The sequence below is a fragment of the Ceratotherium simum genome, chromosome 24 (genome assembly GCF_057802395.1).
Source record: "Ceratotherium simum simum isolate JZ-2026a chromosome 24, ASM5780239v1, whole genome shotgun sequence".
NCBI classification, from domain to species: Eukaryota; Metazoa; Chordata; class Mammalia; order Perissodactyla; family Rhinocerotidae; genus Ceratotherium; species Ceratotherium simum.
In genome coordinates, this window is record NC_141923.1 from 37682824 (window position 1) to 37709342 (window position 26519).

Sequence of the window (26519 nt, forward strand, 5' to 3'; positions counted from 1 at the left end):
AAGAGACCACTAATGAGGGCAGGCTGGGACCCACTCGAGAAGCGAGGGGAGGCTGAGAAACCGCAGCCAGGTGAGGGCAAGCCCAGAACGTGGAGGCAGAACTGACTTCTAACTCTGAAAGGACCCATTCACAGAGGGGTTTTCCATAGGCCAATTCTTTTCAATCTGAAAAACAGTCAAAGGAATTTGAATATGCCAAATACCTTGAGATGCTAAGCCACGGAGGCGAGAACACTAGCCACCTCACTTAGAAATGTCAGGCATTAAAGGTTTCTTGTACAGGAAATTTTGAGACCCTAAATACAATGCTGGGGAAACGGACCAGGTGAGAAGGGGGCTGTACATACTGGAATTACCTGCTCGGTACCCTGCCCACTCTACTGCCTTGTCCTGGGGAGAGCTCACGATGTCTGCAGCACCTGTGCCCAGCACAGAGCAGGCTCTCCACAGCTATTTGTCGAATGAACAGAAGAAAGAATAAAGAATGGGAAGGTCAGCTTCTGACAGACCAAAAGAGACTGTTCTCCCTGGATATTTGTCCCTTCAATTTAAAAGATGACAAATCTCAAAGGGGAAGTTAAAATGTGATCAAACAGGCCAGGAGAGGGGTGAGGAGACTGAAGGCTGCATCTGCTCTGGCCCAGGGATCTGCTGTCAGCTCTCTGTGTGTTCACACACACCCCACCGCAGGAGAACCTCAACCTTCCCTGTGGGACTCAGTACGAATTAGCTGAATTAAGCACTAGACAAATCCTTTCCCTTACTGGAAAAAGAAAAAGAAAAAAAACCTGGAGAAGGAGCCCTTTTCCTTGTCTTCTCAGCACTGCTCTCACTTGACAAGGGCTTTCAGTCACTAGAAAATGAAAGACCTCAGAGGCAAATGCTCTTCTGCCTGTAGAGGGTAAGACTCTGGCTCACTCCTCAGGATCCAGAAGCGACACTACCTGAGCCTCACCTACCCAGAAACATCTAATTGAAGGAAGTCTTAGTCACCTCTTCTTTTTTCTTTTAGTGAGGAAGATTAGCCCTGAGCTAACATCTGTTGCCAATCCTCCTCTTTTTGCTGAGGAAGATTGGCCCTGGGCTAACATCCATGCCCATCTTCTTCTACTTTATATGTAGGACGCTTGCCACAGCATGGCTTGATGAGTGGTGCGTAGGTCTATGCCCAGGATCCGAACCTGCGAACCCTGGGCTGCCAAAGCAGAGTGCACGAACTTAACCACTGTGTCACCAGGCTGGCCCCTTAGTCACCTCTTCTGCAACTCCGGGCTGGTCCCCAAGGACAGGACCTGGGGCAGCCCAAAGGGGGCTCCCCAAGAGCTCTCCTCCCACCTTGAACCACACTCACAGCCAGGCCCCAGGAGTCCTGCTGGGAGGAAACTAATGAGTCCCTTTAGCTGGTTTCACTGAAGAGCAACTTCACCACAAGCAGGGGAAGAGAAACTCCTTTCAACAACTGGGTCCACAAGGGAAACTGTTCTCTCTCATTTTTATCCACTTCATCATAAACACACACACACTAATGCTAATACACATATGCAATTCCAAAATCTTGGAAAGGGTTTCTTTGAGAGTTTATCCAGAGCTTCAAGGGCCACAATGCTAACTGATTGAATTTTAACTTCTCCTTTGAGGTTTATGATTCTTTTCTTTTTTATTTATTTTTTTTTGTGAGGAAGATCAGCTCTGAGCTAACATCCATGCCAATCCTCCCCTTTTGGCTGAGGAAGACTGGCCCTGGGTTAACATCCGTGCCCATCTTCCTCTACTTTATATGGGACACCGCCACAGCATGGCCTGACAAGCGGTGCGTCGGTGCGCGCCCGGGATCCAAACCCAGGCCGCCAGCAGCAGAGTGCATGCACCTCACCGCTATGCCACGGGGCCGGCCCCTATGATTCTTTTAAATTGAAGGGACATATATCCAGTTTCTTTTGGTCAGCCAGAAGCTGTACCAAGAGCCTTACTGTTACGGACTGAATTGCGTCCCCCAGCATTCATGTGTTGAAGCCCTAACCCGCCCCTCCCCAGTGTGACTATACTTCATGACAGGGCCTTTAAAGAGGCACTTAAGGTTAAAGGAGGTCTTGTGACCTTATAAGAAGAGAAGAGACACCAAGAAGGAAGGCATGCAGAGAAAAGGCCGTGTGAGGACACAGTGAGAAGGGGGCCACCTGCCAGCCAAGGAGAGGCCTCAGGAGACATCAACTCTGCCAGCACCTTGATCTTGGACTTCCAGCCTCTGGAACGGGGAGAAAGTAAATTTCTGTTGTTTAAGCCACCCAGTCAATGGTATTCGGTTGTGGTAGCCCTAGCAAACTAATACCCTTTCCATTCCTTTATTCTCAACTAACTTCTGTCCAAAAATCTTCTCTGTGTAAAGAGTTAAAAAAGAAAAACTAGATCTCTTTCCCTTTCCCTCCTGAACACGTCAGCCCTAAAGCCATTCAGCTGGGTGGAGCAGAACCAGCTGGGCTCTGCGAGGAGTGGGGCGTGGGAGGAGATGCAGGGTGTCACTGCTCACGGGGACGAGGAGGGCATCTGTGTGGCTGTGCAGAGGGGGCCGGGAGTTTGGGACACACAAGAGGAATGATCAAATAAGAAAATATATTAATGATACGGGGAGTCAGGTTCCATTGTTGGAGTAGGAACTTACATGTGTACTGTGCTGCAACGAAAATTGTAAATACAATGTAACTGTATTGGGTTTCAAGACCCTACACAATGTGCCTCCAACTACTACTCTCCAGCCTCATCTCATGTCCCCCCTGATCTCCAGTCCCACTGTCTTCTTTGTTCTCTTCAGTCTCAGGACTCTGGCTCATGCTGTTTCCTCTGCCTGGAACATTGCCATCACCTCCTAAACTGGCAACTCCTGCTCACCCTCCAGGTCTCAGCCTAATAGTCATTTTCTCTGAGAGGCCTTCTGCCATAGACTGAATGGCTGTGTCCCTCAAAAATTCATATGTTGAAATCCCAATTTCCAATGCGATGGTGTTAGGAGGTGGGGCCTTTGGGAAGACATCAGGTCATGAGGGTGGAGCTCTCATGAACGGACTAGTGACCTTATAAAAGAGACCCCAGAGAGCTTTCTTGCCCCTTCCACCATGTGAGGACACAGTGAGATGATGGCCGTCTATGAACCAGGAAGTGGGCCCTCTTCAGACACCAAATCTGGTGGTGCCTTGATCTTGGACTTCCCAGCCTCCAGAACTGTGAGAAATAAATATCTGTTGTTTAAACCACCCAGTTGATGGTAATTTGTTATAGCAGCCAGAAGGGACTAAGACACCTTCCCTGACTTCTCAACCTAAATTACATCCTCCCTGTTATCCTCTCTCGGAGCATCCCAATCTATTCCTTGACACTCATCCCAGTGTAACTATGTATTTCCACTCACTTGTTTAATGGCCACTTCCCCCCTGAGACTGAGAGCCCGGCAGGGGCAGGACCTGGGTCAGCCTTGCTCGCCCTATTCCCAGAGCCCAGCAGAGGGCCAGGCCTTTTGGAGACCCTCTGTCTAGTGTTGCCGAATGAGTGAAAGAATGAATGACACAATGAATACGGCAGGGCCAGCCCCGTGGCTTGGTGGTTAAGTGCACGCACTCCGATGCTGGTGGCCCAGGTTCGGATCCCGGGAGCGCACCGAGGCACCACTTCTCCGTCCATCCTGAGGCCGAGTCCCACATACAGCAACTAGAAGGATGTGCAGCTATGACATACAACTATCTACTGGGGCTTTGGGGGGAAAAATAAATAAATAAAATCTTTAAAAAAAAAAAGAATGAATACGGCAGAGTGAATCACAGCCAACATACTTCATCCCCCTAACCCTGGATCATCCCTGAGAATCGTGCCTTTAGTCGAGACAGATAAGAGGACAGGGATTTAGTCCATCATTGGCTCCTGGGAAGGTTTTAAACCCACTAAAGCCAGGGGCCTCTCTAGTCAAAAATATAAGTAAGAAGTCACTTGAGGGACGGTGGGAGGGAAGATGAACTTAGATTTCTAAGGACCTTGGAAAGAGCAACAGTATGCAGGACTGCATCTTCAACTGCTCAAGATTTGGGAAATTCTAAAGTAGCATCATATATAGAAATGGCAGGAAAACATGGAAGCGAAGCAGGCACCAGTGTGAGAACTGCTTTGAGAGCTTTAACTCAGAGTATTTTGGCTTCATGGCAACTGTCAACACTTAACTTTCAGTGGTCCATTAACACAGGGGCATTATCAATATTTCTCTCTTCCAAGGAGCACCAGGCCACTTTTTCCCAAAACAATTTTAAAATCATATGTGAGTGTGTGTCTTTATGCATTTCAGATTTCTTACTAAAGCTAACGTAACAAATGGGAAAACGGTGGTAAATTCATAAGTGCGTGGAACAATGCTAACAACCATGAGGAAAGAAAAATTAACTTTCATGGGAAAGCAGGATGCTAATAAACAAAACTGTGGAAAGCATGGTCCAAAAGCTCCTTGGGACAGACCACCTCACTCCAGGACAGGATGCATGTTTCACAGTCTCAGAGGGAGAGGAAAATCATTTCTGGGATGGGGAATAATTGTAGAATGTACCAACATTCAGCTTCAGCCTTGAATTTGAGCCAAATCTGCTATTTGGCTGTGGCTCTGGAAGGCTGAATAGACAAATGCCTCCCTCAGCATCATTCCTGGCATCCCTGGACCTGTGCGTGGTCAGCGGTCCTGGGAGTGTGTGTGATTCTATCACATTCGATCAGCATCATGACCTCAGAAACACAAACAAGCCATGTCATCTAGATTTATTGCTATTATCTGAACATTCACTTTAGCTAACAAAGAAGATTTGTTCCTGCATTATGTCAGACTTTTAAAATTTGGCTACTGAAACACTGAAATTGTGATGATAATTTAAAATTTTGATAAATTTTCAGATTTATTCTTATATCCTAGAAGTTCGTTCTATGATGATAATGTTTGGCCTCAGCCATATATTGACACGTTGATTTATATACTCAGCCGTTCAGCCAAAATGTGTAACATCTCTAATAGTAATTAGCATGCTGTGACATAATAAGATGCTAATCAGCATCCTTTAAAACACTCATTTTCAAAGGCAACAATGATAAGATGGGAAATGTCAGATTCCTGAAATAAACCCAGAGCCCTGATATATTCTATTTCCACAAAGGATCCAAACCCAGGAGGAACATTTTTGTTTTCCACCCACACCTGACCTAAGACCTCTGAATCAGCGGATTTCACTCCTTCATTGTCCTCTACCACCAGTCCCCAAACACAGCTTCTTCTCCCCGCCCAGGCTATCACCTCCCATTCGCCCTCACATCTCAGTAAGAACCAAAGAAAAATCCAAGGGCTCTATTCTGATGGTGGGTGAAACAGGAATGTCAAATGATGGAGGTCCCTTTGGAAAAACAGAGGATGTGTGTCCACAGAGCCACAGACGTAGACAGTGACTCAGAGCCCAGTCAGGTGAGTCACAGGGGAGGCGAGGGCTGACCACAGAGCCCCTCCTGAAGCAATCCCCCCCTCACCATCTCCAAGTCCCGCCACCTCTAGGGATGCTCAGCTGGTGCGCACAGAGTCGTTCTCCCCGAGCCGCTGAAACAAACAGCTCCATTAGCTCATCTCCAGCTGTGGCTCATGACAAGAGCAATAGTTCATTTACTGAGGTCTGAGCTTTGGGTTAAATAGAGAGATTCAGTTTACCCGTTTGGGGCAAGACTACCTCCACTAGTTAGTTGATATTTTCCTTTTTACCTTCCCACCTGTCTTTCCCTTTTCCCAACTGCCTTTTCCCAATTGTTTTCTGCCTCAGCTAATCAGAATTTTCAGACAGAAATGTTTTTTCAAGGAAATAGTGGCAAAACAGAATGGTAGCAAAAAAGACACAAAGCTAACTCAGGCTAGAACCATTTGTGACATTCCACTAAATAGAAGTACCCAGAACCTGCCTTGCCAGGAGCTAGTCTGTTAGGTCTCAGAAGTCAGCAGACAGGATGAAGATGGTTGGGCTGGACTTCAGACCCCCTCAGCCTCCCATCCAGAGTGCATCAGCCAGCAGCCTAACGACACTATGGTCAGAGGGTGTCAAGAAAGCACTGTATCATTAAGATAAAATGACGACCACATGCAGTTTTGGGCTCCTGATCACTTCTGATGGCTGGAAACATGACATAGGATGGTTTCAGAAAAATAATTTGTGACTAGAAGAGAAATGCTAATAAAGGCATGAAATAACCTTATGAAATTCTAGTGTGAAATATGACAAAACTGGAAAAAAGAGAAAATAAAGGTTCAAATTAAATAATTAAATAAGCTTCTGCTTATAATCCCCTTTTTGGAATTTCTGACATCAAAGAGCTTGGAAGATTTCAACTTGCTAAGCGCCAAGAAAAATAAAAGGAATTATACTTCTCAATTGAAATTTCATCCTTGGGATCTGCTGTACAATTACCAATAAAGGGCCAGGTTGGGAGAAGCTCCAACTTCTCACATTTTCCCAGTCAAATAATAATATACATCAAAGGAATCCATTCTTGACCATTCCCCCGGACTCTACATCTGTTTCAAAGTATAATATGAAAAAGAAAAACTTGAGAGTTCTGATCTGAACACCAAAGCAGCAGGTCACAACTAAGCAAGAGAAACACGAACTTCCTCTTGCCATCTTCAGACCTCAGAGTTCAGGCCTTGAGGGGCATCCCCACGTAACACCTGCAGCTCACATCAAGCTGGCGTCTCCTCTAAACAGCACTCTAATACAGGAAGGAGTTGGGGTCATAAGCACATCTAGGTAGCCACAAGTTCACGAAACACCAGTCTCACAGCAGACTTATCCCCTGAGCTTGGATACGCTCAAGGAGGAAGGAAGAAAGGCTCCCACAGGAGGTGGTGTCTCCCTGATCCCATCAAACTCCTAACCACAGCTTACCTTGGTACAAAGTGGTTGAACTTGTAAGAACTGAAGACCTCTTGGATCTTTTCTTCTACTTTAGCCTGGTGAGGATGCAGGAAATGGGAGAGAGAAAACAAATACAGATGAGACCTCTATCAACTTTTTCTTCCCATTGCCACAAATGCCTACTGGCTACATTGCTTGGTGTGGTTTTGGCCTTCATAGTACTAGAGGACTGCATTCAGGGGCTCTGCGGGATGACAGGCTTAGACAATGGGAGGGAGAGAATGCCCTGTACCATGTTGGCATCACAATCGACTTCTCCAGTAAACTAATCCATAATATCCAAACTAATGGCAGTTCTGGAGTTTGGCACCTTGGCACCAGTTACTTAGGGAGCAGACGAAGACAGATGCATTTTGCTTGAATGATTGATTCTTGCCTGCTCTATGAAGTTGTTTAAGTGTTCATTTAACTGGCTATTCTCAAACACACAATTAATTCCTGCCAAGGGTCATACTTCTTATTGTCAGACTGAACAGTTTAAATACACATTGAACAGTACTGAAATCCCCTAAGGTATTTACATGAATATCAACCGTAGGAACACTAAAGAAATAGCACATCTGGTCATCGGTCCTATGTCACACACAGGACTCCACAGCCCCATAAAACAAAGGATCTCAGAAAGTCAGGTCACAAAAGAAACCAGATCAGGGGCTGGCTGGGTGGTGTAGTGGTTAAGTTCATGTGCTCCGCTTCGGTGGCCCAGGGTTTGCGGGTTTGGATCTTGGGCGCGGACCTAAGCACTGCTTATCAAGCCACGCTGTGGCAGCGTCCCACATGTAAAGTAGAGGAAGGAGATGGGCACAGATGTTAGCCCAGGGCCAATCTTCCTCAGCAAAAAGAGGAGGACTGGCAACGGATGTTAGCTCAGGGCTAATCTTCCTCACCGAAGAAAAAAAAAAAAGAAACCATATCACTTGTGTCCTCTGCAGACCACAGCATACATGGTCCCACAGTGCAGCTTCTGTAAAGAAAGCGTATGGTAATGGGGGAGGGCTGGTTCACAGGAGACAGGGTTTCACCTTCAGTGGCATTCCTGCTCTCTGTGGGGAGGCATGTCCTCGTTGAGATTTCAAGATACATAATAATGTCCTCTCTGAGAAACTTCAAAAATGTATTATTAATTTCTGCAACACCCACAGAGTTAGAGCTTCTAATCCCTTTGACAGGGGTGCAGGAATTATTTGTGATGACGAGGGGAGCAGAGATGTGAATCACCTGAAATGGCAGCCAATCTAAAATTCATTGATATTTGGTTTTAGGATATGCTTTGGTCTTTGCCTTTGAACATGAGTTTGAGGGATGATCTGGCTAAGAATTTACAACACTTCAAAAAACAGACTGAAGTTGCTCTGAGAACCTGACTCAGGCAGAATATGAAAATTGTCCCAGGGCCGGCTCTGTGGCTTAGCGGTTAAGTGCGCGTGCTCTGATGCTGGCGGCCCGGGTTCGGATCCCGGGCGCGCCCCAAGGCACCACTTCTCCGTCCAGCGCGAGGCCGAGTCCCACGTACAGCAACTAGAAGGATGTGAACCTATGACATACAACTATCTGCTGGGGCTTTGGGGGGAAAAAAATGAATAAATAAAATCTTTAAAAAAAAAAAAAAAAGAAAATTGTCCCAGGTTCCTCATAATTGTTTTTCCATTCCAGACACGCACACAGGACTAATACCAAGTCCCAGTCATTCCTTCCTATAAGCTAAAAGGGATAGAAAAACATACAAGAAACATATGTCAGTGAGACCATTAAATAAAGATTTGCCTACAATATACTGTTATAGCTAAGGGAATTGATGAATTCTGAATGAAAACCAAATGGAAGGGCCGGCCCCGTGGCTTAGCGGTTAGGTGCGTGCGTTCCACTGCTGGCGGCCAGGGTTCGGATCCCGGGCGCGCACCAATGCACCACTTCTCCGGCCATGCTGAGGCCACGTCCCACATACAGCAAGTAGAAGGATGTGCAGCTATGACATACAACTATCTACTGGGGCTTTGGGGAAAAATGATAAATAAATAAATAAAAATTAAAAAAAAAAAAAGAAAACCAAATGGAAGGAAAACTCACTTCCTTTACTCAAATACAAGCCCATTCAAATCTATGACTTAATAATATTCCAAGGCTAATGGATGAGCTCATCTCCTCCTTAGCATTCTGACACTTAGACCCTAGGAAGAAAAGCTTCCCCGCAAAAACTCCTTAATGAGAAGTCCTATCTTCAGTCCCGCACCCCAGGCAACATGAGTAGCCAAGTACTACATGAGGCAAATGGAGGTTTATTTCTAAACTAAGATTCCTGACAGAAACAGAAATGTCATACTGCAAAGTAGAAAATGCTTAAAATATTTCCAACATAGTGTCATTTCTCTTTGGATTTCCTAACCACTCTTCTTCAGAATGAATGAGTGATATTCCAATGCAGTTAGTAAGTGACTCACGTCTGAAAATCTAAGTTATGAATTCTAATAAACACCTGAGTACTACAAGTCAGCTGTTCATAATAATGGACAAATAACAATTCACTTTATTTTCTCTTAAGAACTGGCATATTTTTCTAACAGCTTTCTTGAGATATAATTCACACACCATTCAATTCACACATTTAAAGTGTATGCTTGACTGGCTTTTAGCATATTCACAGAGTTGTGCATCCATCATCACAATCAATTTTAGAACATTTTCACTACCACAAAAGGAAACCCCAAACACCCTAGCAGTCACCCCCAATTCTCCCAGTCTCTGGCAACCACTAATTTACTTTCTATCCCTATAGATTGCCTATCCTGGATTATTTCATATAAATGGAATCATGTAACATATGGTCCTTTGTGACTGCCTTCTTTCATTTAGCACAATGTCTTCAAGCTGCATCCACATGGTAACGTGTACCAGTACTTCATTTCTTTTTATTGCTGAGGAATAGCCAAGTAATATTCCATTGTATATGGCTACAACATTTTGTTTATCCATTCATTAGTTAATGGGCATTTGGGTTGTTTCCACTTTTTGACTGTAATTAACAATGCTGCTATGCACATTCTTGTACAAGTCTTTAGATGGACATATATCTTCATTTCTACCTAAGTATAGGTATATACCCAGGAGTGGAATTGCTGGATCATATGGTAACTCTATGTCTAATCAGTTGAGGAACTGCCAGAGTGTTTTCCAAAGCAGTTGCACCATTTTACATTCCCTCCAGCAGGGTATGAGGGTTCCAGTTTCTTTTTATCCTCACCAACACGTTATCATCTGTGTTTTTGATCATAGCCATCCTAGTGGGTAGGAAGCAGTATTTCATTGTAGTTTTGATTGCATTTCCCCGGTGGCTAATGATGTTGAGCATCATTTCATGTGCTTATTGGCCATCTGTATATCTTCTTTGGAGAAATGTCTATTCCGATACTTTGTTCATGTTTTTAAATTGGGCTATTTGTCTTTTTATTACTGAATTGTAATAGTACCTTATATATTCCAGATACAAATCCCTTATCAGCTACATGATTTGCAAAAATTTACTCCCATTCTGTGGGTTGTCTTTAGGAACTGGTGTATTTTTTCATAGAAAAAGATCATCTCAGAGCACACAGTGTAGTTTTTAGAGGACAACTTTAAAAATAATACTTAGTGGGCCGGCCCCGTGGCTTAGCTGTTAAGTGCACGCGCTCCGCTACTGGCAGCCCGGGTTCGGATCCCGGGCGCGCACCGACGCACCGCTTCTCCGGCCATGCTGAGGCCGCATCCCACATACAGCAACTAGAAGGATGTGCAACTATGACATACAACTATCTGCTGGGGCTTTGTGGGAAAAAAAAAAGGAGGAGGATTGGCAACGGATGTTAGCTCAGAGCCAGTCTTCCTCAGCAAAAAAAGAGGAGGATTAGCATGGATGTTAGCTCAGGGCTGATCTTCCTCACACACACACAATAATAATAATAATAATAATAATCCTTAGTAATAAGCCTGCCATTTTTTTTTGACAAATAGTGATAGATTAATACAGAAATCAAAAAATACTCATCTGGGGAAGAGAAAAATCAAAGTAATCCCCAAAGCGTGCAACATCCTTTTTGGTTCGTGCTTTCTCTCCCTGTAGCCTGTCAGCGTTATATAGAATCTGAGTACATTTGTTACTGGGAAGATGCAAGCATTCTTGGAATGTTCTGATTGGCATAGCAGAAAGAAAGGAAAAAAGCTAGTTGTATATAAAAAAGTTAACACAGCAGGCCTGAGACTGCTGTCCTTAGAAAGACCTGCTTGAAAGGCTGACCCTTGGCTGGCATCTGGTAACCTGGATTTTGGGAACGTTCCCATCATTCCCAGACCCGATAAGAGTGGGTCCCTTGGGGGCCGGCCCGGTGGCGTAGCAGTTAAGTTCACACGTTCCACTTCGGCAGCCTGGGGTTCACAGGTTTGAATCCCGGGCACGGACTGATGCACCACTTGTCAAGCCATGCTGTGGCAGCATCCCATATAAAGTAGAGGAAGATGGGCACGGATGTTAGCCCAGGGCCAGTCTTCCTCAGCAAAAAAAAAAAAAAAAAAAAGAGTGGCTCCCTGTGCCTAACTGTACAAATAACATGGTTTATGCTGAACAGCTACTTTTCTTCTGGGAGTCTGGAATTTTGCAAAGTGCTAGACAGAGGATACCTATGTGATCAGCCCCCAATAAAAACCATGAGCACCGAGTCTCTAACGAGCTTCCTTGTAGACAACATTTCACGTGTGTTGTCACAATTCCATGCTGGAGGAATTAAGCCCATCCTGTGTGACTCCACTGGGAGACGGCTCTTGGAAGCTCGTGCCTGGTTTCCTCCAGACTTCACCCCACGAGCCTTTGCCCTTTGCTGATTTTGCTTTGTAGACTTTTGCTGAAATAAATCATAACCATGAGTACAACTACATGCTGAGGTCTCCGAATCCTTGCAGCGAATCACCCAACCTAGGGGTGGTCTTGGGGACCTCCAACACATTAGTAGATTTAGAAATTTAGCCTTTGGGGCAGAATTAAGGGAAGTAGTTCATAACAACTGCATAATCTATAAGGCAAGATTTATAATTAAATTCCTTTTAAAAATGTATCAAAATCCTCACTTTAAATATAGGAGAAATTAGGCTAACTATTAAAAAAACAAAGTTACCTAAGTCATGAAGAACTCTGAACACTATATAGCTCTCAACTCAGAATTCAAGAAAAAAAAAAAAAAATCAGCTTCAATACAGGGATGCTAGAGCATGTCCACTTTCCCTGGCCTCTCATTTTATCTTGAACTTCCATGCTTCCTTTCCACCCCAAAGGAATGACCATTCTATTCTAGGTAATCTCTCATTTCTGCATGAGAACCCCTACAGGGAAGGCAGTTACCAACTGGGTACAATACAAAGGCTGATTAACAGCCCCTTAACAACAGATAATTTTCTTTTGCATAAATAGCAAAGGGCCCATAGGTTCAGTTCCCTTGGGCACAGGGCACACAGTTCATGATCACGTTAATGAAAGTGATACGGCTCTCTTGGGAAGAGGATGACAGCCTAAAGGATCTGATCTGTTTCAGAAACATTGCTAAATGAAATGTTACAAGGAAGGCCACCAGAATTAGTCACCGGAAGACTTAGTCCCAAGGGATTAGCTCCTCAAAATTTTTAAATAGCCTGAAATAAAGGACCTTTGATTGGATCTTGATTCAAAACACACACACACACACAAAGGATATAAAAAGAATCTTGGGACAATTGGGGAAATTTAAAAATAAACTGGATATTAGATGATATTATAGAATTATTTTTTATTTTCTTAGGTGTGATGTTATTGTCCTTATGTAGAAGAATGTCATTCTTAGGAGACGCATGCTTTATTATTTAGGGGTAAAGTGTCATAATGTCTTCATCTTTCAAATATTCAGGAAAACAATTAGTCATATAAATGCATACACGTGAGTACACAAACACACACACACACACACGAAAAATTGTGTGCTGGATAGATGATTCATCGGGTTATCTCTACCTCTGCCCTTGACCACACTATTTCACAACTCTGTAGAGGTACAAGATAATTTGTAGAAAACTGATAGTAATGTGAATAACTTCTGTCCACAGAAATGCAAATTGTATCTGGTAAAATGCAATTAATTATCACCCTATGGATATTGACCAGTTTCGCATCCATTTGTAAGTTCATTTCAGCAATATGTATCTGACTGTAAATGTGTGGTAATTTGAGTTCTCTTCTGAACTATTGTAACATCTTACTGGTTCCATGAGTTAAATAAAATCTTTGACGTGTTTATTTTATATTTGTATGAGTTATGACTTTATCCTCTTTTAAAATTTACCCTTTAACTGTTGATATGAGGGGGGAAGACTAGGTGGAGGGTAAACAGATGCTGTCAATTTTCTGTATATTTGAAAATGTTTATAATAAAAAGTTGGATGAAATTATTAAAAATCAAAACAAAACACTTAATGCCCAGATTCCACCATGACTACTTTATCCAGGTATAAGAAATATTTTTGAAAAGTCTAATACATCTGCATATACACATAATGCACTTACATGTATAGTAGATAAATAAATGCTTAAACCAATTAGAAAGTGTTTCTGGCAATTTAAAAGCAAATACTCTTATGGCTGAGTAGTATTCCATTGTGTATATATACCACAGCTTCTTTATCCATTCGTCCCTTGATGGGCACTTAGGTTGCTTCCAAGTCTTGGCTATTGTGAATAACGCTGCAATGAACACAGGGGTGCATGCACCTTTGCAAATTGGTGTTTTCAAGTTCTTTGGATAAATACCCAGCAGTGGAATAGCTGGATCATATGGTAGTTCTATCCTTGATTTTTTGAGGAATCTCCATACTGTAATCCAGCCATTTGTGACAACATGGATGGACATTGAGGGTATAATGCAAAGTGAAATAAGTCAGAGGGAGAAGGTCAAATACCGTATGATTTCCTTCATTAAGTAGTAGATAATAACAACAATAAACAAACACATAGAGACAGAGATTGGATTGGTGGTTACCAGAGGGGAAGGGGGGAGGGAGGAGGGTGAAAGGGATAATTCGGTACATGTGTGTGGTGATGGGTTGTAATTAGTATTTTGGTGGTGAACATGATGTAATCTATGCAGAAATAGAAGTACAATGATGTACACCTGAAATTTTTACAATGTTATAAACCAATGTTACTGCAATAAACAAAAAATTAAAAAAAAAAAAAAAAAAAAGCAAATACTCTACATTGAGACACTGACAGAGTCTCTCCTCGACCCAACTTTAGTCAGCCTCCTCTGAATCCTCTTCCCAACTAGCCTTCGACTTTTGTACTTCTGTGTCCACCTTTGCATCACCCAATTTTAGCAAGAATCCTGCTAAGTTAGTTTAACCAGAATCTCCCATCCTCAATATCTGATCATCCTCAATATCTGATCGGGTTCCTCATCCTCCACCATCCCCCAGTGATGTCTGGTCACCCTGGCCTGCCTTCAGGAGGAATCCTGTTAGGTTAGTTTAGCCAGAATCCCCCCTTACCCCTGATGATTCCTCTTAGTAATTTTCCATCCATCAATCCCCCCACCTTGCTCCTTGGCTATAAATTCCCACTTTTCCTTGTTGTATTCAGAGTTGAGACCAATCTCTCTCCCCTACTGCAAAACCCCACTGTATGGTCTTCCTTGAATAAAGTCTTCCCTTAACGAGTGTCATGAATAATTTTTCCTTTAACAATACCACGTCATACCAACCAGGAGGATGACTAAAGACGAAAAGATGGAAAACAACAAATGTTGGCGAGGACGTAGAGCCATCAGAGCCCTTTTTCATTGCTGGAGCAAGTGTAAAATGTACAACCACTCTGGAAAAGGCCAGCGGTTTCTTATAAAACTAAACATACTCCTATCCTATGATCCAACAATTCCACTTCTAGGTTTTTACCCAAGAAAAATCAAAACACATGATCATAAAAAGACTTCTACAGAATGTGTATAGCAGCATTATTCATAATATCCAAAATCTGGCAGCAGCTCCATTGTCCATCAATAGGAGAATGGATTAAAAAAAAACAACAGCAATCCATAGTATATTCATAAAAATATCATTCATCAATAAAAAGGGACAAATTACTGATACATGCAACAACATGGATGGACCTCGTAAATATGCTGGGTGAAAGATGCCTGACACAAAAGAATGCATACTGTATTACTCCATTTAGTTTGGAAGAGGTAAAACTAATCTATAAAAAAAAAATCACAACACTGGTTGCCTCTGGGGGGGCGGTGGGAGTGGGGACTGACTGGGAAGGAGCATGAGGGAACCTTCTGGAGTGATGGTGATATCCTATATCTTGATAATGGTTTGGGTTACACAGGTGTGTGCACTTCCCACAACTCAGCGAACATGAATGTACACTTAAGATAACACATTTTATTGTGTGTAAATTTTATCTCAGAAAAAAGAACTGTAAATAAATACTAAGCTCTAGTTAATAACACGCATATTAAAGTATTTAGGGAGAAGTGTATGGATGTCTATAATTTGTTTTGAAATTCATTAAGAAAAGATGGATAGAGGGATGAATAGATGAATCAACATGTGATAAGGCAAGTATGGTAAATGTTCAAAGAATTTAGGTGATGAGGATACTGGTATGCATTATAAAATCCTTTCAACTGTTTGAAATTTGTCGTAATAAACTACTAGGAAAACAACCAAATACTTTATTATTGTGAGAGTTTAAAAAATATAATACTTTCTCATCCTTCCTCTATGTTCAAGGTGTCTGGAAGACATCCGTAAGCAAAGTTTCCTGCCCCTGAGGAGTTTGCTTTGTGCTCACCCATACTACTTAAACAAAAGCTTGTTGAAGAGCAGAGAGCCCCCATCAAGTGGAGTCTATGAGCAGGTTGGTCCAGAGGCAGGTTTTACCTGGAACCAAGCTAAACTTGTTAAAAATGTAAACTCTCAGGTCAGAGACCTACAGAATCAGAAACTAGGGGATGGTGCTACCCGACTACTTTTAACAAGTCCTCCGGAGGATTCTCATGCATGCTAACAGTTGACAGATCAAAGAAGGTTTTTCAGTAATGGTAATGGTCACTGTAGATTTCAGCTCAGAGCCTGATGCTGGAGTTTGGCTTCAAATCGTACTTTCTTAATTTATAATTATTAATTGGCATTTAAAACTGCTCACTACACTTTTCTTCTTCTTAACTAGTAAAGGATAAACAAAGATGAGAAGACAAAACATTTCTCTGAACAAATAACCTAATATTTTGAGTGCAAGATTCAACAGGAGATCAGAGTTGACCTGGTCTCCGTATCCAGCTAGTGTCCCTGTCTATCAAGCCTGAGATCCCCTATGAACTACAGGTTCTCAACCCTGGCTGCATATTAGAATCACCCGTGGAGCTTAAAAAAATACTGCTGCCTGGGTCCCACCTCCAAAGGTTCTGCTTTAATTGGTCTATGGTGTAACCTAGGAGAGAGGGGAGGACAAAAACCTCCCCAGGTGATTCTCACAGTCAGCCAGGGCTGAGAACCACTGCCCTCACTGTCAGTTCCTTTTTTAAAAAGAATGTGTTTAAACATCAGGTGTTCTGGAAGTAATGAAGGAAAACTAAGTTTAAATCATAAACCAAAATGAACACTAGAAAGAGGTTCCCAATGGCCTAGAGATCCACAATTATGTTTTCAGCAGTAACCCCTCCTCATTCAAAGGACAGGTGCTTATCATTACTCTGCTATAATATTTCAGGATTCTCCTCTAATAGCATTCTTTTTTCTTTTTTTGTGTGTGTGAGGAAAATCAGCCCTGAGCTAACATCCATGCTAATCTTCCTCTTTTTGCTGAGGAAGACCGGCTCTGAGCTAACATCTATTGCCAACCTTCTTCCTTTTTTCCGCCAAAGCCCCAGTAGATAGCTGTATGTCGTAGTTGCACATCCTTCTAGTTGCTGTATGTGGGACGCGGCCTCAGCATGGCCGGAGAAGCGGTGCGTCGGTGCACGCCTGGGACCTGAACCCAGACCGCCAGTAGTGGAGAGTGCACACTTAACCACTAAGCCACGGGGCCGGCTCTCTAGTAGCATTTTTCATTAAAGAATTCCTGACAGCCATGCATATATGAAAACTTGGTATATGGCAGAGATGGTAAAACCCAATATCAAAGGAAAAAACATGGACTATTGAGTAAATGTTGCTGGTAGAAAAATTAACTTACTACTTCACACGCTTAAAAAAAAATTCTAAGTTGATTCATGAAAAACTTAAGTCAAATCATTAAAAAAGCATACAGGAGAATATCTTTATATTCTTGGGATAGAGAAAAATTTCTTCAAAAAGCCCAAACTATAAAGAAAAAGATAAGAACATAAACAGAAGCAAGGTTAAAGGCAAACAAGAGCCTAGATGAAGATATCTGGAACACACGTAAAAGATACTTTCTCAAATTGAGACCTCTGACAATGTCTAGTCTTGGAGGGGGCGTGGGGAAACAGAGCCCCAGGACCACACTAGTTAGTTCAACGTTAGAGCCACTTTAAAGGGCAATATGGTAGCAGGTACCAACACTGAAAGGGCACAGACCCTACAACCCAGCAGTTCTCCCTCTCAGGTAGAAATCTACCTCGAGAAACTTCTGCACATGTGCACAAGAAAGTGTGCATAAAGATGCTCACTGCAGTATTGCAAATAATAGTAAAAACTTAGATACAACCCAAATGCCCATCAACAGGGAGGGTATGGATAAAATAGAAGACTCTATTCTATACTGCACTATACATCTAGGTCATCCCGTCTAACTACTACATACCACATACTATAAACTACGGTATACTATATATACTATAGTGTAGAAAAAATTCTGCACTTTAGTGGAAAACTACGCGTTGTCGATAGCACACCCTTGCAGGCTGTCTGATTCTAGCCCTGTTCATTGTCTTTGAACTATTTTATGTAAACGTAACTATTTTATGTGACAATTTATGTAAATTTTTAAAAGCAATGCACAAATACAGAGCTTACAGACCCATAAAAGAATTAAAAGTGAGAAAGTGGAAGGATACGCACTCAACTCATGATGGAAGTTGCTTCTGGAGAGGGTGGGGGGCAAACTGAACTGGGGGTGGGGTTAAAGGAGACTTTAGCTATACTTATCATTGTCTTCCTTTAAACACATAACTGGAAGCAAACAAATAAGCTGTTAGCAACCGCTAATTCCAGGGTATAGGAAAATGGCTGTTATTATTTGTACTTTTTGTTAACTGTAAATTTCTTTAAAAAAAAAAGATTCAAAAGCGCTTAGTTTTGTACTGCCTTATCACCCAGGCTTTCCCACACCTATATAGATAGGCCCCAACACACAAAAACACCATGTTCTGGAAGTTCGTTGGTAAGTCAGCTAATTAGACCTTATTCATTTTCCCATCAAAACAATGTCATACCTGACAGTTAGGTTCCCAGGCCGGCTCTCCCAAACCCATTTAATGTATAACATGACGGTTAATCCTAACAGTACATCTCTCACTTTCTCCAGAAATGAGGCATTGGTCACTTAGGATATAGCAAAAAGGGAACACGCGAGTTCAGAGTTAAGTCTACTAGCTTGTGGAAATTTACCTGTGACAGGGCACAGCCTAGGTGTTTCTATGGAGATAATATCTTTAACTTTGCTGAAGTCAGATTATACATATTGAGGAGTACTAGAATATGCCATCCCAAAATACGCCTCTTTGACATATGGATTATTTTGAGCTAAAGGCCACTGATAACCAGGAGATGCAGGAAAAGCTCTAAAAACAGGGCATAAATTTTCTTTCTGTAAAGGAAATTTCCTTTTGTAAAGATGTCTCCTTCTCTGTACGAGGAAGTGGAGGACTCCCAACAACTCTTATCAGTGAAGAAGGCACTGATTTAAATATGCATAACAAACCTTACTGAACAACTCTTGGCTCAACATGCTTTTCCTCATCCCCTTGTCACCAGACATGGACCCTAACCCGTTTCTCTTGCCCTACTTAAAAAAATCGGTTATGTTAGATCTAATTCTTTTGTCTTCTTTCACTGTGCAGGTGTTCTGTTATCTAACACCTTGGGGTCTTGAGCTTCTGCAGTTTTCAGCTATGCTCCAGGAAGAAGCTCTAGGCAACCACCACCACGGACCCAGCGGCGCTGAACCAGACCAGACCACAACTGTGCATCTGGCACCTGCACAGATAGGCTGAAAATTGTACCAAAGGAACCTGCCCCCATTAACATCGTAAATTCCCCTCCTCTGGGAGAGGCAAAGCAGCCTAAGATGGTATATAAACCCAAGTTCTAACCACTCCTGTGGGCTCCCACGTGTAGATACGCAATGTGCATGTTAATAAACTTCTATTTGTTTCTCTCTTGTTAATCTGTCTTTGTCCAATCTAACTTACAGGGCCCCAGCTGGCGAACCTAAGATAAGTAGAGGAAAAGATTTATTTCCTCCTCTACTATATATTTATATATATTTATATGTATATATATGCACATGTATCTTTAAAATATATAATAAAAACTAATAAATATATATTAGTATCTGCATGTATATGGTCTGTATATATGATATAAACTAATATGTATATTAGTTTGTGTTTTTCAACAATGGAATCCAGGGGCTAGAGACGAAGTGATGGCACTCAGTCCTCAAGAGTTAGGTGCTAGGACAACAAATAAATGCAGATCTAATTCTCTGCCTGCATTCTGGACAGCTCTGTTTAAAAGACATCCCATGGAATTTTTCTGAAAATCCAATTAGTAGAAGCACAGAATAATTTCCATTCACAGATGAGTGATCAAAACCGACTAATGCATTTGGTACTTTCTCTTGCACGGCTTCTCTCTAAAGCCAATCTCATGATGCACCAACTTTCATATCATGGACTATCACTTCCCTTCTTCCGCCTCTCTCTGCCAGAGGAGGACCCTTCCAGAAACCAATTTTGCTGCCTGAGACTCATGCTAATACTGAAGATATGATAAAAGAATCATTAACAGATTAAATACAAGATTTTCATTAAAAAAGTTATCCCTCAGAAAAAACAACTCACTTTAGAAGCAATCCTTACAAAGTAACTCTTGCTGTGGGGAGTTCTTTTCGTTCTTTATTTTGAATACAAAGTACCAGTGGGGTTTGACACATCAGCCTAAAACAACCTCAATGGAGATCTGGTTTGAGCTGTTTATAGAGGTCAAATGATGCTATCAGAGAAAGAAGACAAATTTAACACAGATTTAGCAATGATTCCTGGGTATGAACTCACACTTCCATGTGTAAGTTAAACTGCAAACCCTTTGAAAGATCACTTTAAAAAGTAATAAAGTGGTTAAGTTGTGGCGATCATAGATACACACCAACTGGACACACTGTAAAAGAATGCTAATGTTATGCAAGCCAGTACTTGTAACTTGGGATAAAATATTCTTACCCACATTCAAAAGGGATGTATCTCAAAAAACTGAAAGTGTAGTCTAGAAAAACATATTGGCTGATCCAAAACGCGGCTCCAGCAATGATAAAAATACTAAGGTCAATGATACATATAAAGAGTTTGAAGAAAAATGTTTTATGAATAAGGAGGAAAAATAATATTTCTATATTAGTGTGATTTTATAAAGTACGTGATTTTACATAGGTAAGCGTACCTAAATTTAAAATGTAAATTTTTTAAGTAGACATTTGATTTATTCACCTACATACCTAAAGTACATGTACTTTCAAGTTGACCGAAAAACATTATTTTGGACTTTAATAGGGAAAATGGGAAAATTTTGATATTCAGAATTGCCTTATAGTTGGGCAACATGGTATATGCTGAATTTCAATAAAATAAAATTGATTCACATAGCTAGCCTACTGACCACTTAACCAAGCAAAGCTCTGGTCCCTTCTATCAGAAGCATGAAAAACTGTTAAGTTGGATCATAGTTAGTGACTTGTTCTACCTCCAATAATCTTGCAGAGACCATACCTTGAAACAAGTCAAGTCCCGGACCTCCGACATTCCCTCCTTCAGGATCTCAGTGGCACAATGCCCATCACTTGAAGCCAGCTCCTGAACCAGGCTCTCCATCCTCCCCTCCCCACCCCCACCTCCCCACCCTCATTGGCCCTGCCCATCCTGCTGACCTAATTTCCTACCACAGTCAACCTGCACCCTCCATTCCCAGGAAGCTGGAGTCTTCCCTCAAAACGGCTCTTCCCACTGGAATGGTTGCCCCCCAACTCCATCCTTTATAGCCCAACCCCAGTCCCGCACAAAGCTGTCCTGACTGCCTCAGCCCGCAGTGACCGGCTTCCACCCGCTATGCAATTATGACTGCATATGCAATGCACTTAATTACATGCTCTTGTAAGTTATTCTGTAACTGCTTCAGGCATATTCTTTTTTTCTCTAAGACAAAAGAATTCTGAGCGCAGGGACTAAGACTGATAATGCTTCCATATTCCTTTCAGAGTTGACTGTCACTTGACTGAATGCTGTCTAATGACATCATGTCATTTCAAGCGGAGGATGCTTTTGCCTCTGTTTGAGAGCAAACTAAAAGAAAAACAGGCGTAGTATCTTCTGTAAAGTGTTTTCGGCAAGGCTGCTACCTCTGAGACTGCCCCAGTTTGGCCACTGGCCTGAATCACAGAGTGTTTGCAACAGGGCGACTGCAGATGGCACAAAAACGGAAGACAACCACTAACAATACAACCACACGTTGCTTTCCAGAGTCATAAAAGGTTCTCCATGCATCAGATCTATCAGCACAACAGCTTGTCAAAGTAGAGACCTTCAAAAAACGCCCAGATCCTGACCTCTCCTCATGACCTCCACCAGCACAGCCCTGAGCTAAGCCGCTGTCATGTGTTACCCGCAGTTTTGCAACAGCCTCCTAACTGGTTTCCCTGCACTCACCCTCCCTCCTCACAATCCACTCCCAACAGTGACCTAAATGAATCTGTTGAAATGCTAGTCAGATTGTGTCAAAACCCTCCAATCGTGGATCAGTCTGATCCTACCATCCTGGGAGGAAAAAGATGGCACATTCAAAGTGGGTGATCTGAGCAGAGTTTACAAAGGAACTAGTTCCAGAGGTGTGGGCAGGTATAGCAAAATCACAGAGTGCAGTACTCTGGGGCTGGCAGCACAGGGGTACTTCTTCTCCTCCTAGACCTGAAGGTGTGAAAAGGAGTGGAGAGGGAGACAGAGAGCTCCATGGAGGAGACACCTGACGAGGCGTGACCTTAAGTCCGAGAGACTCCAGCCCACACGACCCTGCAGGAAGGGAACGAGCACACCAAGCCCCTTCTTGTCCCTCTCTCACCCCATCAGTACTCCCCATGGCCAAATACAACCAGAGCCCTGAGGCAAGGGAGCCTGTCAATGCAGGTCCACCTTCTGGGGCACATCTCCAGAGCAGGGAGGAAAAGGGGAGAGTGAATCTGGGAGGTAAACGGAAGCTATGCAGCCCAGTGGCTCCAATCTCAATCAGGTACCTCCAGTGAAGGTACACAATGGCCCACACGGCCCTGCACGCTCCAACCTCATCTCCCACTCTCCTGTTTGCTAACCTCTCTCCTCACAGTGGCTCTCACTCACCAGGCACACTCCTGCCTCAGGTCCTTTGTACTTGCTGCTCTTTCTGCCCAGGATGCTTTTCCCCCAGATACACGCATGGCTTGTTTTCTCTCTTACTTCAGGTCTCAGCTAAAACGTCAGATCTTCAGAGGTTTTCCCTTACCACCTTATATAAAAACCTCCCCTGCTCCCACCCCGCCCATTCTGGGCACACTCTATCTCCCTAATCCTGCTTTAATCTCCTCCACAGCACTTCTAACACTAGATAGACAGATGGATAGACAGATAGACAGACAGACAGACAGATGGATAGGATTTTTTTTCCTTTTTTAATTGACTGCCTCCTTGGCCTAGAACACAAGTTTCATAAATGCATCAATTTGCCCTTTTTTGTTCCCTGCCTTACATCCAGTGCCTAGAATAGTGCCTGGCACATAGAAGGCACACAAGTATTTGTTAAATGAATAAAAATGAATGAATGGAACACAGGGACCCATAGCTAAGGCTCTTTCCACTGTTTATAGGTTTAACTCCTAATATCAAATTATTGTTTAACAAATAAATAGCCTCCCAATAATCAGATAGGAAGCAGGTGAGCAGCATTGGTTTTATTGGCAATGGCACAAAACTGAGCTGTCAGTAAATCCCTATAAATAAATGGAAGCTTTTGGGGCCAGCCTGGCAGCATAGTGGTTAAGTTGGTGTGCTCGGCTTCACAGGCGCAGGGTTCGCGGGTTCGGATCCCGGGCGTGCACCTACACACAGCTCATCAAGCCATGCTGTGGTGGCATCCCACATGCAAAAATAAGAGGAAGTTTAGCACAGGTGACTGGACTCAGGGACAATCTTCCTCAAGCAAAAAAAGCAAGATTGGTAACAGATGTTAGCTCAGGGCCAATCTTCCTCACAAAAAATGAATAAACAAATAAATGGAAGCTTCAGTCAGAACCAAAAGAATAACAGTAGTGTCTTCTGTAAACAACTCATCCTAGCAAGATTGGTATTTCTCATGAATATATCATCATTAACCTACCAACCTAGTACTTCTCTAAACCTCAGTCTTCTCTCTGTAAAATGTGTCAGGATTGAATGATACAATGTATGGAGAGCAGTCAGCACAGTGCTGGGACCCTATAAATGGACACCATGACGATCAGGAAAACACTGAGGCAGCCATGAGAATGAGATACTACATTATCTTTCTACTATCTGGAACTGTTTATCCTAGATTTTTAAAATGTGAGCTGGAGTAACAACATGAAAAAGAAATATAAGACGTTCTGCTATCTACTACACAGTTGGGCCTAGATTTGAAAGACATCCTCTAATACCAGTGTTCCATTTCAGAGCCTGGTTTCCACACCTGGCCAGACCTTGGCCAAACCTTTTGCAGACCAGTACCTTTGCGCAACCCCTTCTGCATCACTCATTATGCCTAGGCACTTAGAATTAAAGTGCTACTGTTTTCCTGGTAGGAACTAGACAGGAGCACTCTCCTGAAGAAAGCAGCATAGGAAAAAGAGAGCAGATCAGTAAAGCTCCTGATAACGCTCCTGTTTTTGACTTCCCCTCTAACCATGGAAGTCTCTGTTCTGGTCTGTAAATTAACAGACCAACACCTGATTCCCTTTTCTCCACTAGCATCTATCCATAGCCTTATCTGCTGGGTCAATTCAGTTAACTACATAACAGGTGACTCCACAGTCTTGGGTCATATAAAAAGAAAAAGGCTCGACCACCAGTTAGGAATACTGCAAAGATCCTGTACGGTTTTCAGTAACGGCAGATTTCTTTGCAATCTTTTGCAAAAGACTCCTGTAAAAGGACACACTGGTGGCCTAATGAAGCTGGAGAGCTAGATTCAAAAGGTAAGCTTCCTTTCTACCCTAAAACCCACAAAGCTTAAACTCCAGTTAAAATATTCTCTCTGCTACCATGTGTATAACTGTGTATTCCAGCCCTTGTTTTTTACTATATTTATATCATAAACATACAATATAATAATCATTACTAATTTTGCCAAAATAGAGGCTTCCAACTTCAGATATGAAAGTCAAAGCAGGTCCCTCCAACGTTAAGCCTAGAGACTAATCTTACTAAGAGATTTTATTTTAGCAAGCAGCCTGATGCTTATTTGTTAGTACTAAAAAGAATCCTCCTGACCACCTCTCCCAGTGACAGATGGGCAAACATTTCCACAATGACTTGGGAACAATTCTAATTGGGAAATGAGAAGAAAAACAAAACCATAGTTCACTGCTATTCCTCAAACACTTTTCAAAGTGATCGGTTCGATCCTACTTCGACGCTTCAGTGAATGAATGACAAGAAGTCCAAAACTTATACTTTTAGTACAGCACATTCCAAACCATACTGTTTTCCTGTCTGCCTTCCGCAACCAAGCTGTGCCATGCACATGGCCAGGCGCTGTTTTATCTCTTTGTATTTCCAGCGTTTAATACTGTGTCCACACACTGCTGGTGCTCAAATGATTGAATGACTACCAAAATGCCCACCCACGAGGCAGGCCCCAAACCCGGCACTGTGGGTCAGAAATTAAACAGATCATGGAATCGTACGACCGCAGTCTGGCCCCTTCTCTTCCCCTATACGTCCCCAAACTACGAGCCGTGTGGGCAAAGTCACTATCCATCCGAGAACCTCCCGATGTCCCGGCAGAATGGAGTGGGCTAGTCTGACTACCCGGGCTGCTGAGTCCTCCACGCACAGAACACGATTCTCTCCGCTCCCTAAGGCAGAGCCGACCCAGGTACTGTTCTCTTCTCCAAGCCCAAACCTGACAACGACCCGTCCCCAACCTGGCCCCATAAACGCTCCACTCCCCAGCCTGAGCCCGGCCGCCCAGAGCTTCCCAGATGCAAGACGCCGCGGTGCACTGTGGGAGTCGTAGTTCTCCGGTAAGTTTCGCACCGGGGCGGCCCTGAGGGTGGAACTCTCACTCCCAGAAGCCCCCGCGCGGACGCCTCGCCCGGTCCGGCCACCTCACCTGTTCTATGGACGTGACTGTTTCCACCGAGTCGTCTTGCAACCGCTCCCGCGCGTGCTCGGGCCTCAGACTGTACAGCGGCTCTGACCAGACAGGAGAGGAAGAGGGAGGGCAATAGTAGGTGAAGGAACTCGGAGAAGCCATGATCAGGAGAGCAGCGGGCGGTGTATAGGACTCAGCTTCGGCAAACAACAACGCGCATTGAAACTCGAGCGGGCTAAGGCGCTACGGAGAGCAGTTAGAGTCAAAAAGATTTTGAACGCGAATCTCTCTCCTCCCACCTACACATCTTCAGGAAGTGAGTTACTGGGATGCTGCCGCCCCGCTTTGGGCAGAGGAACTGCTGCAAGAGGCTCAGCTTCCTGGCGCGCAAGGAAGGAAGGATGTGTACATCTGAATTTCATTTCAGAGAGATGATGTAGGAGGCCTTGGCTCGTTAGGCAAATTAAAACACACACTTCTTTTCAACATTCTGCTAATTCCCACTTAATTGTAATGGCAGTAGTTTGTAGTTTCTGGGGGCCCAAGAACCCAATCAGTATAACTTGAAAAGCATTTCTGACAGCTCTCCTGGTTGCCTTAGTCATGCTATTAGTAGTAGAACTATTTATTGTGTACCTTTGGGTATGAGACAGCCTCCCAGGAGAAGCCAGCAGCTTCTCAACAAAGGAATTGCCATCTCAGTACTCAGTGATGGAGGGGAGGGATGCTGTAATTTTCTCCTATCCCCTTGGGGGTCACAGTGCAGTAGCAGGAACTAAAATGCAGTAGAAGAAACAAGTAAGTAGAAGTGAAACAACCAAGGACGTGTTCATTCATTTATCAGCAATTTTTTATAGAGCACTGACTGCATGTCAGGCACTGTGCTAGGCCCCAGGAATACAAAAGTGAACAATCAAGGCCCCTGCCCTCGGGAACCTTACGGTCTAGTGGAATAGACAAAATTAA

The 26519-nt window shown here is 43.1% G+C and overlaps 1 protein-coding gene across 3 annotated transcripts in view; it reads right to left on the reverse strand.

Moving 5' to 3' along the window:
- The window catches only part of FNTB (farnesyltransferase, CAAX box, subunit beta), a 62431-nt gene extending 36633 nt beyond the window's left edge, over positions 1-25798 (reverse strand). For 2 of the 3 annotated variants that reach the window (XR_001390526.2, XM_014784299.2), the window contains exons 1-2: positions 25572-25798; positions 6939-7003 (exon numbers count right to left, since the gene is read on the reverse strand). Coding sequence is in view for 2 of the 3 variants with exons in the window: in XM_014784299.2 (XP_014639785.1) it covers positions 6939-7003; positions 25572-25715 (209 nt within the window). In the remaining variant the exon portion in view is untranslated. Of the gene's footprint in view, positions 1-6938; positions 7004-20968; positions 21021-25571 lie in introns of those variants that run through there. The other variant, XM_087448364.1, reaches the window with a different exon arrangement.
- Between the last annotated feature and the right edge of the window lie 721 nt (positions 25799-26519).